General features: G+C 46.3%; 1 protein-coding gene across 2 annotated transcripts in view; it reads right to left on the reverse strand.

Moving 5' to 3' along the window:
* SPEF2 (sperm flagellar 2) overlaps positions 1–16,388 on the reverse strand; it is a 310,148-nt gene that overhangs the window by 137,713 nt on the left and 156,047 nt on the right. The window contains exon 11 of one of the 2 annotated variants that reach the window (XM_029578907.1): positions 11,539–12,190. The exons of the other annotated variant lie outside the window; for it this stretch is intronic. Within the exon in view, the coding sequence (XP_029434767.1) occupies positions 12,161–12,190 (30 nt within the window). The 3' untranslated portion in view covers positions 11,539–12,160. Of the gene's footprint in view, positions 1–11,538; positions 12,191–16,388 lie in introns of those variants that run through there. 2 annotated transcript variants of the gene reach the window in all.

Here is a 16,388-nt window from a genome sequence, read left to right on the forward strand (position 1 = left end):
ATGTGTTATCTTGAGAGCTAGTGGTTAATGGCAATTGATTAAGGAGTTCAGAGATTTTTTTGCTGAAATGAAGAGCCAGTTCGTCTGCTTTGGTCTGAGAAATTTCGGGTGGTATATCAGGAGTGATGGGTTTAGTGAGATTGGAAACGAAGGCGAATAGAGCTTTCGAATCATTGATGATGTGATGAACCTGACGGGCATAGTAGTCTCTTTTTGTTTTCTGTGTACTGATTTTGTATTGGTGGAGCGTGCGTTTGTAGTCTGACAGTGAGGCCGGAGAGGGGGCTTTACGCCATTTTCTTTCTTTCTGCCGAAGTAGTTTTTTGAGATTTCGCAGTTCATCATTGAACCAGGGTTGTCTTTTGGATGCCTTTGAAGACAGTTTTTTGGTGGTCAGTGGGCAAAGTGTGTTTGCTACTTCTTTTGTTATTTTGGACCATGATTGGATAGCGGAATTAGGTGTAGAAACATCGATGGATGGTAGTTCTGGGGCTATAACTTTGCTGAGGAGTTCAGAGTTACATGTTTTTCTGTAGAGGAAAGCGGGTCTTGAGTCAGGCTTAAAATCTGGTTGTGGTAGGGAAAAACTGGTGGTGATTAAGGAGTGGTCTGACCATGGGACTTGTTGACAGTCAGGTTGATTTGTTTGGGATATGCCGGCATTTGTAAAGAAGAGGTCGAGTGTGTGTCCTCCTTTGTGAGTGGGTTTGTTGATTTGTTGTTTGAAACCCATTGCAGACATTGCGGTGAGGAAGGCTTCGCAGTTCGTTGAAAGGGGAACTTTGTCAACATGTAAGTTGAAGTCGCCCAAGATTATAGCTGGGGAGTCAAGGTTAAGGTGTAAAGTTATAGTTTCTAGAATGGGAGAGGTGTCTGACTCTAGCAGGCCTGGAGGGGCGTAAACTAGAAGGATTTGGAGATCTTCTGATTTGAACAATCCTAATTCTAATTTGGTATTTGTGTTGATAGGATAGGGTGAGAACCTCAAGGATTTTTTGGTAGCTAGAAAGATACCCCCTCCTCTTTTTTTTTGTCTTGGGATAGAGAAGAAGTCGTAGATCTGTGTTGGAAGTTGGTTAATGAGTGCGATGTCAGTGGGTTTGAGCCATGTTTCTGTTATGGCGCAAAAATCCGGAGTTGAGTCCAGCAGTAGGTCGTTAAGTATTAAAGTTTTGTTGGTCAGTGATTGTGCGTTAAATAGGAAGATGGTAAATAAGGTGAGACCTAGAAACTGTGTGGTAGGGGAAATCATGATTGGTATAAGGGATTTGTAGGTGCGTGGGCGGTAGGGCATTTTCAGTTGAATGAAGGCTTGTTATAGATACCAGAGGAATGGCAATATGAATGCTGCTGTGGGTTGGATGGGTGCTGAATGAATGCTGTTAAAGGTCAGTTGAGCGTTGAATGAATGCTGTAGTGGGCTGGTTTGGTGCTGGTTGAATGCTGCTGTAGTTTGACTGCGTGCTGGTTGAATACTGCTGTATTTTAGCTGCGTTCTGGTTGAATGCTGCTGTAGTTTGGCTGCGTGCTGGTTGAATGCTGCAGTAGTTTGGCTGCGTGCTGGTTGACTGCGTGCTGGTTTGACTGCGTGCTGGTTGAATGCTGCTGTATTTTAGCTGCGTGCTGGTTGAATGCTGCTGTATTTTAGCTGCGTGCTGGTTGAATGCTGCTGTAGTTTGGCTGCGTGCTGGTTGAATGCTGCTGTAGTTTGGCTGCGTGCTGGTTGACTGCGTGCTGGTTTGACTGCGTGCTGATTGAATGCTGCTGTATTTTAGCTGCGTGCTGGTTGAATGCTGCTGTAGTTTGGCTGCGTGCTGGTTGAATGCTGCTGTAGTTTGGCTGCGTGCTGGTTGACTGCGTGCTGGTTGACTGCGTGCTGGTTGAATGCTGCTGTATTTTAGCTGCGTGCTGGTTGGATGCTGCTGTAGTTTGGCTGCGTGCTGGTTGAATGCTGCTGTAGTTTGGCTGCGTGCTGGTTTGACTGCGTGCTGGTTTGACTGCGTGCTGGTTGAATGCTGCTGTATTTTAGCTGCGTGCTGATTGAATGCTGCTGTAGTTTGGCTGCGTGCTGGTTGAATGCTGCTGTAGTTTGGCTGCGTGCTGGTTGACTGCGTGCTGGTTTGACTGCGTGCTGGTTGAATGCTGCTGTATTTTAGCTGCGTGCTGGTTGAATGCTGCTGTAGTTTGGCTGCGTGCTGGTTGAATGCTGCTGTAGTTTGGCTGCGTGCTGGTTGACTGCGTGCTGGTTGAATGCTGCTGTAGTTTAGCTGCATGCTGGTTGAATGCTGCTGTAGTTTGACTGCTTGCTGGTTGAATGCTGCTGTGGTTTGACTGCGTGCTGCTGGTTGAATGCTGCTGTGGTTTGACTGCGTGCTGGTTGAATGTTGCTGTAAATTGATTGCGAGTTGATGAATGCTTCTGTGAACTGCCCAAGTAGTGGCAAGTAACTACTAAAGGGGCCTTGGATCTGGTTCCAGTGTCTCTCCAAGGGGCTCGCTAAGGGGCAGGCCCCTTAGGTCGCGCCCCTTCGGGAGCGCGACGCCCGGCGGGAGTCGCCGCGATTTAAAGGGCTTATTGGCGCCTTCTGATTGGCCTAATGCCTTTCGAAGGGGGGGGCTGACTCACCAGGAGCTTCCTTCGCCTTTTTTTTTCTGTTTTCTGTTCTGTTTGGCTTTTGGTTTCGGTTTCGTTATATTCGGTGGCCTCCTCTGCACGGCTCGCGGTGGGAACGAGCGGGCTCTTACCCCGATTGGGCCTCGAGAGCCCCGACAGAGGAGGAGGAGGTAAGCGGGTGCCGGAGTCCGACGAAGAGAGAAGGGCTGCCGGCGGGAGTCGCCACGATTTAAAGGGCTTATTGGCGCCTTCTGATTGGCCTAATGCCTTTCGAGGGGCGCGGCTGACTCACCGGGTGAGCTCTGAGCAGGAGCTTCCTTCGCCTTTTTTTTTCTGTTTTCTGTTCTGTTTGGCTTTTGGTTTCGGTTTCGTTATATTCGGTGGCCTCCTCTGCACGGCTCGCGGTGGGAACGAGCGGGCTCTTACCCCGATTGGGCCTCGAGAGCCCCGACAGAGGAGGAGGAGGTAAGCGGGTGCCGGAGTCCGACGAAGAGAGATGATACTCTGTCATACAGACCTCTTGTAAATGATCCTACGGATGAGTTAAAAACTTTAATTCAAGATATGGTTCAGGAGGCAGTAGAGCGCAAATATATCACCATCCAGTAATTCCGGTGTTTTATACAGTGCCAAAAATTCATAAAACATTACATAATCTGCCGGGACGGCCCATAGTCTCAGGGATTGGTTCAGTTCTTGAACCACTGTCAAAGTTTGTAGATGTATTTCTTAAACCTTTTGTGTCACTTTCTAGGTCCTATGTGAGGGATTCAGCCCATCTTATCACTATATTAAATGATAGTGATCCCCCACAGGAGACATGTTTTTTAGCCACCTTGGACATAACATCGTTGTACACGAGCATTCCGCAGGAAGAAGCCTTGGTAGTGATAGAAAAAACTTTAGAACTACGTACAGTTCATAAACGGGTACCAACAGGGTTCCTAGTGGATTTAGCAAGGTTAGCTTTGACTCGGAATTATTTCCTGTTCCAAGGGGAATTTTTTCAGCAAATTAAAGGTACGGCAATGGGGGCCACTATGGCCCCAAGCCTGTCATGTTTATATGTGGCGGACTTTGAAGAGCAGTATATCTACACATCAGAGTGGCAATCTTCCATACATTGGTGGCTAAGGTACATTGACGATATTTTGGTGATTTGGGAAGGGACGGAGATTCAGTTTCATAATTTCATGAAGTGGTTAAATCAATGTAATTCCAATCTGCAGTTCAATTATGTCATTCACCCTAATCAAGTCTCATTTCTAGATGTCCAAATCACGTATAAAGACAAGAGTTTCCATACATCTATTTATCGGAAGGCTACTGACCAGAACACACTGTTAGCCTACGATAGCTTTCATCCGCGAAGTCTTAAAAACAACATTCCAACAGGTCAATTTTTAAGACTTGGACGGCTCTGCACCATGAAGCAGGAATATATGAATCAAGCTAAGCAGATGCAGTTGCGGTTTCAACAGAGAGGGTACCCCAGCCCAATTTTAAGAAAAGCCTTTAAACGAGCTTTGAATGTCAATAGGGATTTATTATTTTTACAGCAGAACAAGGACACTAGCCCCCAAGTGAATTGTATTTTGCCTTTTTCAACTATCAGTAAATCTGTTTCGCACATCATTAGAAAACATTGGTTAGCTTTATCACTGGAACAATATTTCCATAGTGACCTTAGGTTTACCTATCGTAGAGGTAAAAACATGCGAGACACATTAGTACATTCAACACACTCAGACGTTGAGTTTAGGTCTAGTACAGGAATGCATAAACCATGTGGACATTGTTCAATGTGTAACCATACTTTCACTGCGACGGAATTTGTACATCCCTTCTCTAAGAAAGATTATCAATTGTATAACAATACAGACTGCGATTCTCAGGGGGTTGTATATATAATTAGTTGTCCATGTGAAAAATGATATGTGGGGAAGACATCCCGAAAAATTAAAACCCGCAGTATCGAACACAAATCTTCTATAAAGACAGGTAAGGAGAAGGCTCCTTTGGTTTCGCATTGGATGCAGTTTTCACATACATTGTCAGATATACGATTTATGATAACTGATGTTGTTAAACCCACGGTGAGGGGAGGGGATCTTGCGACCACCTTGGTCAGAAGGGAAAAAAATTGGATATATACCCTTGCCACCGTCTCTCCGGCTGGGTTGAATGCTGAACTTGAGTGGCATCATTTTCTCTGATATCTCATACGTCATGGTCCTCCTTAACTGTGATTGGTTGAAAAATTCCCATCAGCCTCGAGGGCACTTCTTGGCGCCACAATTGAGGGTTTAAATGGCTGTCAATGTCACATATCTAAGGCGCTCCTGTACTAAAAATTTGGATTTACTAACAAAGGGTATGTTTCCTGTCTTTGTTTTATAATATGATATTGTCACGCCTGGTTGCCCGACAATATTCTGGTCAATGTTTATGTGTTTGTGTTCTTACAGATGGTTTTGTTGTAAAAAATTGCCCCCCCCCCCCCCCCCCGAAGCAGCCGGACGGGCGAAACACGGTCCGTGTCGGGGGACTGCTATACAAACTTGTGATTACTATGAAGGAGTTGCCGTATTGAAGAATAAAAATATAATATGAAAGTTGTGACCAGAAAAGACTATTTTTGCACTTATATTTGTTGAAGTATTACGAATATTTTAGCCATGCCCTTCTGTCTGTGCAATGCCCCTGCCATTTTCCAAAAAATGGTAAACAAAATCTTCCGGGATCTTCTCTGTCATTGTGTATATCAACGACAACCTCATCTTCTCCAAGGGCCTTCACCCATTGTCATGATGTATGTTTGGTTCTGCAGTGACTGCGCAATAATAATTTATATGCAAAACTGGAGAAGTGCATATTTGAAAAAGAGAGTCTCCCATTTTGGGGTATAGATTGTACAAAAAGGGATTTCTTATGGACCCAGATAAAGTTGAGTATATCCAAGACTGGCCTCTACCCATTGGGCTACGAGCCCTTCAAAGGTTTTTGAGCTTCGCCAACTATTACTGCCACTTTATTCCAAACCACTCCAAGCTTGCGACTCCTCTCACAGCTCTTACTCGCAAGGGAGCCAATATGAAGCTCTGGCCCACTGACGCCATCATAGCCTTTCAAGAACTCAAGGACGCTTTCCTGAAGAAGCCCTGCCTTCATCATCCACATTCGCCCATTTGTGGTGGAAGTGGATGTCTTCACTATAGGTGTAGGGGCTGTATTGAGACAGTATTTCCCTAAATGGATCCTCTACCCTTGCTTGTTCCTCTCAAAAAAATTCTCCCCAGCTGAAAGTAACTATGGCATTGGGGAGAAGAAGCTTCTTACAATCAAACTAGCACTTGAGGAGTGGCACCATTGGCTAGAGGGTACTCAACATTGTACTACCATCTACACGGATCATAAAAATTTAGAGCATCTTAAGAACATAAGAAAAACATAAGAAAATGCCATACTGGGTCAGACCAAGGGTCCATCAAGCTCAGCATCCTGTTTCCAATGGTGGCCAATCCAGGCCACAAGAACCTGGCAAGTACCCAAAAACTAAGTCTATTCCATGTTAATATTGTTAATGGCAGTGGCTATTCTCTAAGTGAACTTAATAGTAGGTAATGGACTTCTCCTCCAAGAACTTATCCAATCCTTTTTTAAACACAGCTACACTAACTGCACTAACCACATCCTCTGGCAACAAATTCCAGAGTTTAATTGTGCATTGAGTAAAAAAGAACTTTCTCCGATTAGTTTTAAATGTGCCCCATGCTAACTTCATGGAGTGCCCCCTAGTCTTTCTACTATCTGAAAGAGTAAATAATCGATTCACATCTACCCGTTCTAGACCTCTCATAATTTTAAACATCTCTATCATATCCCCCCTCAGTCGTCTCTTCTCCAAGCTGAAAAGTCCTAACCTCTTTAGTCTTTCCTCATAGGGGAGCTGTTCCATTCCCCTTATCATTTTGGTAGCCCTTCTCTGTACTTTCTCCATCGCAATTATATCTTTTTTGAGATGCGGCGACCAGAATTGTACACAGTATTCAAGGTGCGGTCTCACCATGAAGCGATACAGAGGCATTGTGACATTTTCCGTCTTATTCACTATTCCCTTTCTAATAATTCCCAACATTCTGTTTGCTTTTTTGACTACCGCAGCACACTGAACCGACGATTTCAATGTGTTATCCATCACCCTCAGCAACTGAAGGCACAATAGGATCGCTGGTCCCTGTTTTTTCACATTTGGAGTTTAAGCTGCGGTATCACCCAGCTCACATCTGGGCAGATGAACTATCTCACTCCATCCAGGTGGAGGGCATCCCAGAACCTCCTAGATACATCATCGACCCGGCTAAGATCCTTCTGGCTACATCCATAACCATCCCACCAGGAAAGATGGTTGTCCCTAACAAGTTCAGGGATAAGGTATTGAAATGGTCTCATGACTCTCGAGTTGCAGGCCACCCTAGATGGACCAGAACCCTCAGCTTGCGACAATAATACTATTGGTGGCCACAAATGAAGCAGGATGTCAAGGCCTAAGTGGATTCTTGTCCCATCTGTGCTCAGTAGAAAGCTCTGTCAGACTGACCCCTGGTACATCCTTTGCCAGCCCCCAGGGAACTCTAAACCATTTGTCCACTGACTTCATAGTGGACCTCTCTCTCTCAGATCGCGCCACCGTAATTTGGGTGATAGTAGACCGCTTCTCAAAGATGGCCCACTTCGTCCCACATCCTGGCCTCCCTTCTGCTCCAGAGTTAGCACGACTGTTCACTCTACATCTTCTGACTACACGGACCACCTAAGCATATCACATGCAAGGGGAGGTACAATTACCTGCAAAATACTGGTGCTTGCTATGCAAAAGTTCAACATCACTTTGGACTTCACGACTGCTTACCATCCTCAAGGAAATGGTCAGTCCAAATGGACAAATCGTACACTTAAGACCTTCCTCCAAGCTTACGCAAACGAACGTCAGAATAATTGGGCTTCTTTTCTGCCCTGGGCCAAGTTCTCTCACAATTTTTAAATCTGCAGCGCCACCAGGTCATCACCATTCCAAACTGTATACGGAAAGCAATGCGCAAGTTATAAAATCAGGGGTCGGCGTGCGCAAGGGGGTGCACAATTGTGCACCTTGCGCGCGCTGAGTCGCGCTCCCTTCCCCCATTCCCTTCCTCCTAACCTGACCTTCCCACCCCTTCCTCTAACCTTTCCCCCCCTAGCCCCCCCCTAGCCCTACTCTAAGCCCCACAAAATGCTTATCTTACCTTTTGTGCCTGCCTCCAGACAAATGCAAGTTGCGACCCCACCCCCGGACCGCCCCGCCCCGGGACTTACACGCATCCTGGGGCTTTACGAGTGTCGCCGAGCCTTTTTAAAATAGGCCCGGCACGCGTAAGCATTATTTATTGCTCACTTCACTACCATAGTCTCTTGTATTGACAGTGAAGTTTTCAGTTTAGTGTTATTTTATGTTAAATCAAAAGCTTTTCTGAAGAGCCATGTTTTCAGTTCACGTCTGAAATTCTTTTCCATTACATGGTGTAATGACTCTGGAAGGGAGTTCCACAACTTGGGGTCTGCTATGGAAAACATTCGGTCCCTTATTTGTGTTAGATGTGTTCCGAGTAGAGGCACCATTAGAAATTTTTAGAATTCACTTCCACAAGACTTACGCCAAGAACAATGCCATTCAACTTTCAGAAAGAAATTGAAAACCTGGCTTTTCGCAGAAGCCTACCGCTGAAGGATCTCCTCAACCATCACTGACTCTCACTCCCCCACCCCTCCCCAATCCCTTCCCCCCACCCAACCTCACCCTTTCCTTCTCCCCCTGGACATACCAGGCTAATAACTGCCTAGGATAAACCTATGTTTTTGTATCTTACAGTTTTTGTTGATTTATATATTTATCTCTCTCTAATTGTTTCTTAGTTTAAACTCTGTACTGTCTTCCATTGCCCAGGTTTTATGCTCCCTGTTTAATGTAACTTTACTTTCTACCTTGATGTTAATTGGTTTCCCCTCAGTTACATTGTAAACCGGTACGATAAGACCTAGTCTTGAGCATCGGTATAGGAAAAGAAATTAAATAAATAAATAAATAAATAAATTTTGTTATCTTAGGATTCTCTGTGGTGCACAGTATTGATGTGTGACTCCTAATAAGCATGGATCAGTATTGTTGCTGATATTGAAAATTAGGGTTAATACTTTATAATTAATTCTGGATTGGACAGGGAGCCAGTGCAGTGCCATCAACAAGGGGGTGATGTGCTCAAATTTCCTTGTTCCTAGTAATAGTCTAGCAGAGGCATTTTGGAGTAACTATAGGCCTAGTAATAGGGAGTTGTAGTAATCTAGGTTTGAGAATATTAGTGTTTGTAAGACTTGCGGAAATCCTGTCTTGTTAGTAGAGGTTTCAGCTGGTGAAATATTCTCAGCTTGGTGTATCCGCTAAACTTCACATTTCATAAAACTAGAGTGAGGAACATAAACACTTCCTTAATTGAGCAATTATAGAAAAAAACATATTTATCCTATGTTTGAAAGACTGCAGAAAGCAAAATTGCTTACCTTGTAATAGGTGTTATCCCAGGACAGCAGGTTGTAGTCCTCACATATGGGTGACATCATCAGATGGAGCCCTGGTACGGAAAACTTCTGTCAAAAGTTTCTAGAAACTTTTGGCTGGCACACTGAGCCTACTGAGCATGCCCAGCATGCCATGATATTCTCAGCCACAGGGGTCTCCCTTCAGTCTCGTTTGTAGCACTAAGCTTTAGCAAAAATAAAATAATAAAACGTATCGGACCCAACTCCGCAGGGTGGCGGGTGGGTTCTGTGAGGACTACATCCTGCTGTCCTGGGATAACACCTATTACAAGGTAAGCAATTTTGCTTTATCCCAGGACAAGCAGGATGATAGTCCTCACATATGGGTGATTAGCAAGCTACAGGCTGAGTCATCCTTATATCATACCAACAGCATACAACTTTTGCCACAAGCACAACAACTGGTGTACTGCTGGAAAAAATGAGGCAGCCTGAAATCACAGCAGGATGGATGTAGAAGGAGTTGGTGTTATACTGGAAATAAGTTCTTTAAGACAGATTGTCCAAAGGCTGAATCTTGTCATCCTTCTTTGTCCAAACAATAATGAGCTGCAAAGGTGTGAAGGGAACTCCATGTTGCAGCTTTATATACGCTAGCCACCGCACAAAAGAAACCCGCTACGCTAGCCACCGCACAAAAGAAACCACGAAACAAGAAAGTTCCCTTGAATGTTTGTTGGTTACAGAGTTTATTGAACAAGGGAACGAGGTTAGTTATTGATTAGTGTATGCAGCTTTATATATGTCAAGAATGGGCACTGAACGATAGTGTGCTACTGATGTAGACAGAGCACTTACTGAATGTGCTTTTACTCGCCCCTGGAGAGGAATGTTTGCTTTTTCATAACAGAATTCTATACAGTCTGCTAGCCAGTTGGAGGGAGTCTGTTTTCCTACCGCAACTCCTGGCTTATTTTTGTCAAAAGAAACAAAGAGTTGGGTGGATTTCCTATGGACCGCCGTGCGGTTCAGGTAAAAAGCTAGCGCACGTTTACAGTCTAAGACTCTCTCTCCCTGGTGAGAGTGAGGTCTTGGAAAGAAAGTAGGCAAGACTATTGACCGATTGATGTGAAAATCCGTTACTACTTTTGGTAGGAATTTGGGGTGAGTACGAAGGACTACTCTGTCATGCAGGAACCTTGTGTAGGGTAAGTATGTGACGAGAGCTTGCAACTCACTGACCCTCCTAGCCGATGTAATGGCTACTAAGAAAAATACTTTCCATGTAAGAAATTTTTCATCACAGGAATGTAGAGGCTCGAACGATGACCGCATGAGTCTCGTCAGTACTATATTTAGGTCCCACTCAGTGACTGGTGGTCGAATGGGAGGCTTAAGGTAAAGTAAGCCTCTCATAAACCGACTTACTATGGGTTGCGCTGTTAATGGCGCATCCCCTATGCCCTTGTAGTATGCCGCTATGGCACTTAGGTGTACCCTTACAGAGGATGTCTGGAGACCAGAATCCGAAAGGTGGCATAGGTAATCTAATAAAGAAGGAGTGGGGCAAGAGAAAGGGTCAAAACCTTTTTGTGTGCACCACTTGGTAAATCTAGTCCACTTAAAGTGGCAAGATTTACGTGTGGAAGGCTTTCGTGAAGCTCCGAGAACTTTAGAGACTTGTGTTGAAAGATTAAGAGGTTGTAGAATTAAGCTTTCAACATCCAAGCTGTCAGGGCAAGAGTTGTCAGGTTGGGATGATGCAACTTGCCCTGATTCTGAGTTACGAGAGTGGGCGCTGTGCCCAGGCGAATTGGCTCTCTGATCAAGAGGTCGAGGAGTATGGGAGTTGAGGTGTAATGACCATGCTTGTGCAAAGTGGAATGGGTGGAGAATGCGGGGGTATTGTTTTGAATTTTAGACGGTATCCCGATTTAGTATTGCTAATACCCATTGGTCTTTTGTGATGAGACTCCATTGGTGTTTGAAATGATGGAGTCGACCTCCTACTGGCAAGTGGGGCATAGGGTTGATGGAAAGGCTGCTGTTCTCTTCATTTATTTCAAAAACCCACTGCTGGACCAGTTTGTGGTGGTGGTTAGGTTTTTTGTTGTTTTGGCTGGCATTTGGATCTGTTTTTAAGATCATCAACTTTATTGTCTAACACAGCTGTACATTTTTGCAACACCACATACTGCGTTATAGGAAAAACTTCCTCTCCTCCTACTGAGAGCCACTACTCCACAGCATCCATTTATACACCCACATTACCCAAAGCAGTAATAATTACAATACATTACTAATGTAATTTGTCAAAATCAGTTTTTAATGCAGCAACAACAGAAGACATTTCCTTTTATATCAAAATGGCATCAGATTTCTTTTTTAGCTCAGTCTGTTTTCCCATCCGCCATTTCAGAAACTTCTTCTCTAAACTCTTCTTTACATCCCTCCAGCACCTTTTGTCATAATTGCTCCCTCACCCCATCCCTTCATATCTCCCCTTCACCTGGCTGCTTCAGCCAATGTATGTGTCTTTCGCCTAAATTTTGTGTCTTATTCCTAAATTGTATGAAATATGAACACTTAAAGTGAATGTAATTGGTTCTTATACTTATGTCATGATGTAAACTGCTGTGATCTTCTCTTGGAACGACGGTATATAAAATGGCTAAATAAATTTAAAAAAAAATTGGGGGATTTTCTCTCTCTTTTTTAAGTGGTTTAGTGACCATTGATACAGTGTTTCACATACACTGAATTTGTGGGAGAAAACATAATATTCAAAATCAGCTACCAGATGCAAAAAACTTTAATTTAAAGGGTATATTGTTAAAAAAAACCAAGGGCTGGCACCTCAAGCTGATTAGGCACATGTGCTTCAGTTCACCACATCACATGACCTGTTCTTATGTTTCTAAATACAGGAAAAGGATAACAACAAAAGGCACAACTTCCCTGCAGAGATCCACTTCTAAACAGTCCATTTTGAGGCTTCTTCATCCTGAGAGAGGAGAGGTAGCTGTGAGATAAGGGGGGAAAGAGGGGAGCCAGAGGGAGCCAGACTCCTCTGGCTTTCAAACCCCATCATGAGACAGAACCAAGACATCTAGTTGCCATTGACCCCGCTGCTTGTCCCTACTCAACCAAGAGACCATCTAATGGAGTGAACACCCTAGTTGCAATTTTTTCCCAGTGTTCCAGGCTGCAGGGCTTGCACCTATACCATCTGCTGGAGTTAGAGAATACAGATAAACTGAAGAACTGCAGGTTGCACAGTACCCTATATAGGTGATGTCAGCAAAACAGTTGCTCTCTGTTTACATCTGCTGGTAGGGGAACACAACCCATGCATCTATACTGGGCTGGTGGGACAATAAGGAAAAGGGGTTTAAACCCAGTACTAGGGATACCTGTCAAGTTTTCTGCATGCAGGAGTCTCCCATTTTCAGTCTCATACTCTCCCACATTGGAGTGGTAAACTCCTGCTAGATGGAGAGACTTGAGGTAGCCAATGTAGCACAAACCAATTGCTCTGTGTTCCCTTCTCCCAAGCTAGAAGCGCTGTCCAAATGTGTACATAGCAGCAACAGCAGCATGGGCCACAGGGTCTCTGAGCAAACACAGTGTTTCCTGTCTCAGCAGCCTGCCTCCCCGCTCCATCTGCATGTTTCTCTTTCCAAGGAGGTGAGCTGTAGGGACAGGCAGTGCTGCACTTTTTCTGAGACCCAGCAGCCATCCTGCCCACCACTTAGCCGGATAAGTATTTATCTGGCAAAATAGTTTTCCAGCTAAGTAGCGGCCACTGAACACCGCCGGCTATTCACACACTGCCACTTCACCAGATAAGTCTGAACTTATCTGGTGAAGTGGCACTGACTGTCAACCTTCACCTTTTTAACCCACAGAAATCCGATAATTAAAGTTCCCTATACGTACAAGGATCAGTCCAGAGAAGTGGGTGGTGTATCCCTACCAGCAGGTGGAATCAGAGAACAATTAGAACTTTGGGCACTGCTACATAACGAGAGTGCCACCTGCAGTCCCTCAGTATTTCTCTGAGTCCAGCAGCTGGAAGACAGGCACCTGCAGTCTTAGTTAATTTTTCAGTTTAGTTAGATTTTTTTCTCTGGGTTTTTTTCTTCAGGATTGCTTCCTGAGGTGTTAGGCACCTTCGTGGGCCATCCCTCAGTCAAAGCTGGATGTCCAGGGGGTTGGTTACCTCCGTCTGGGTTTCGTCCGTCACCACTCGGAGTGTGAAGACCAGGGGCTCCTGGTTACTCAACTCCATGGCTGCTCCCCCAAAGTTGCTCCTTTGAACCTCTCTGCTCCACAGGACTCAGTAAAGTTAAAAAAAAAAAAAAAAAGAAGTAAAACTGAGTGAGACTTCCTCTGTGGTTTCGAGCTGAGGTAAGGAGTCGGGTCGGGACAGCCAGCCTTGCAGGCACTCCGGGGTGTTTGGCAGCCCTCCAGCCCCCTTTCCCTCTACTCCCGGGGCTCTGGGTTGCTCTGAAGGGACGGGGTAAGTGTTTTCTTCGCCGGCCAGTTTTTGGCACGGCTCACCGCGCTCGGCAGCACAACCCGTTGCAACGGGCCTGTCGGCATTTTTTTCTATTTTTTTTCTATTTTTTCTGTTCCTCCCCTCAGCTCCTGCACGGTTTTTTTCAAGGGGCCCTCACTTTCTCTCCACACTCTGTCAGGCGTGTGGGCACGAAGGCAGAATTTAGTTTTGTTTTTTCCCTCCCTTATCCTTCCTAGGGATGGAGAGTTCGTCGGGCCCTGAGCCCTTCCCCCGGGACAGGGGTTCTTCATGCCAAGGCTCAAGGGAGGAGGGATCCCCTCCAGTTTTAGCCCTTGTGGCGGAGGACAGTGATGGGGGACTGGGTGAACTGGCTCCTCAGGATCCCATTCCGTCAGATGGAGACCCGGAGGGGTTTTCGCCGGAGTTTGTCTTGTTAATGCACCAGGCTTTCCTGGCCAGAAAGCAGGCGGGCTTCAGGAGGCAAATTCAGTCAGTGGGTCTTTCCGAACCACGTTCAAGAAGGGTCGACTTGAGGAACAGCAGGCCCGTGGGGGAAGTGATGGTCCCCAGGGGCCGCAGACCCCTCCCCCACCCTCCGGAGTTCCGGATCTGGGTTCGGCTCAGATTCCGGATTTGGTTCCTGATCTTGGGGACCCTGATCAAGATGCTGCAGATGATGATGATTTGCCACCCACAGAAGGGGATGATCCCAGCGTGGTCTGCCTTTTTAAGCGGAAGGAAATACGACCCCTTATTCCCCAGGTGTTGGAATTTCTGGGGCTTAAGATCTCTCAGGAAGAATCAGATAGTTATGGGGTTAATCCGGTTCTTGACAGAATACGGGGGCCCACTTCGTCTTTTCCACTGCCTAAAAAGGTTCGCAAGCTGGTGACCCGCGAGTGGGACGCACCGGACACGGGGCTCAAGGTGGGCAGAATATGGCCAAGCTCTATCCTCTTTCAACAGATGTCTTGGATCTTCTGAAAATTTTGAAGGTGGATGCGGCGGTTTCGGCTGTGACAAAGGAGACCACTATTCCGGTAGCGGGTGCTGCCGCTTTAAAAGATATGCAGGACCGAAAGCTGGAGATCCAGTTGAAGCGAGTCTTTGAAGTGGCTGCATTGAGTCTTCGGGCCACGATCTGCGCCAGCCTCATGCAAAGGGCATGTTTGTGCTGGGTTCAGGCCTCTAACACCATTACAGGAGCTGGCAGTGGTGCCGCCTTCGAGGGCGCTCTTTTGGAGGCGGGCATCGCATATGTAGCAGATGCGCTTTATGACCTAGTGTGAACTACAGCACGCAGCATGGTTTCTGTAGTGGCTGCTCGCCGACTGCTGTGGCTGCGCAATTGGTCAGTGTATTTGTCTTCAAAATCTCAGCTGTGTAACCTCCCGTTTAAGGGTAAGCTCCTGTTCAGTGAGGAACTGGAGCAGTTGGTAAAGCTACTCGGAGAATCTAAGGGACATCAGTTGCCGGAAGATAAAAGACCCACCAGAAAGGTGTTTCCTTCACGGCCGCTTTTTCGGGATTCATGCCGATTTCGTTCCGGCACATATTCCTCGCCTTCCACATCTAAGCAGACCTCAGGACAGCAACAGTCCTTTCGAGGGGGTCATCGTCCCGACCAGGATTCTGGATACCTCGGGACAGGAGGTAGTAAACCCTCCCATTGAAGCCACGAGTCCCCATTCCGTCGTCGAAGCTGTCAGGGGCAGATTGTCTAGCTTTTACACGGAATAGGCAAGGATCACCTCAGACCGTTGGGTCCTGGAGGTGATCAGAGAAGGCTATGCTCTAGAGTTTTCACGTCCCGTGCAGGAGGTGTTCGTGGAGTCCCGCGTGGCCTCATGCAGCAAGCAGGAAGTGGTATGGAAGACCCTTCAGCGCTTGATCCAGCTACAGGCCATTGTCCCGGTTCCGGACGCAGAAGAGGGTCGGGGACGTTACTCGGTTTACTTTGTGGTTCCCAAAAAGGAGGGCACATTTCTTCCCATCCTAGACCTACAGAAGATGAACCATTGTCTCCGAATCTCTTGTTTTCCCATGGAAACCCTGCGGACGGTACTGGCTGCTGTTCGGACGGGGGAGTTCCTTGCGTCCCTGGATCTTATGGAGGCTTATCTGCATATTGCGATACTGCTATGTCACCAGAGGTTTCTACACTTCAAGGTCTTGGGACAACACTGCCAGTTTCAGGCCCTTCCATTTGGTCTGGCGACGGCTCCTCGAACTTTCACCAAAGTCATGGTGGTGGTAGCAGCCTCCCTTCGCAAGCAGGGGATCCTGGTCCATCCATACCTGGATCACTGGCTGATTCGCGCCAAGACCAGGGAGGACTGCGAAAGATCGGTTCACATGGTGATGTTCACCTTGAGATCGCTCGGATGGGTCATCAATCTTCAGAAGAGTCACCTGGAACCCACCCAAGAGCTGACCTATTTGGGAGCCCGTTTCGATACCTTGCGAGGCAGAGTCTTTCTGGCGTCGGACCGGGTAGCCAGGTTGCAGAGCCAGATACAGGTGCTTCTTCTCAGACAAACACCCACTGTGTGGCATCATCTGCAAGTGCTGCGATCCATGGCGTCCACCTTAGACTTGGTTCCGTGGGTGTTCGCCCACTTACGTCCGCTACAGCGTGCGCTGTTGTCACGGTGGAGTCCGATGTCAGAGCAGTTCCACC

The sequence above is a fragment of the Rhinatrema bivittatum genome, chromosome 1, assembly GCF_901001135.1.
Source record: "Rhinatrema bivittatum chromosome 1, aRhiBiv1.1, whole genome shotgun sequence".
In the NCBI taxonomy this organism is placed as follows: domain Eukaryota; kingdom Metazoa; phylum Chordata; class Amphibia; order Gymnophiona; family Rhinatrematidae; genus Rhinatrema; species Rhinatrema bivittatum.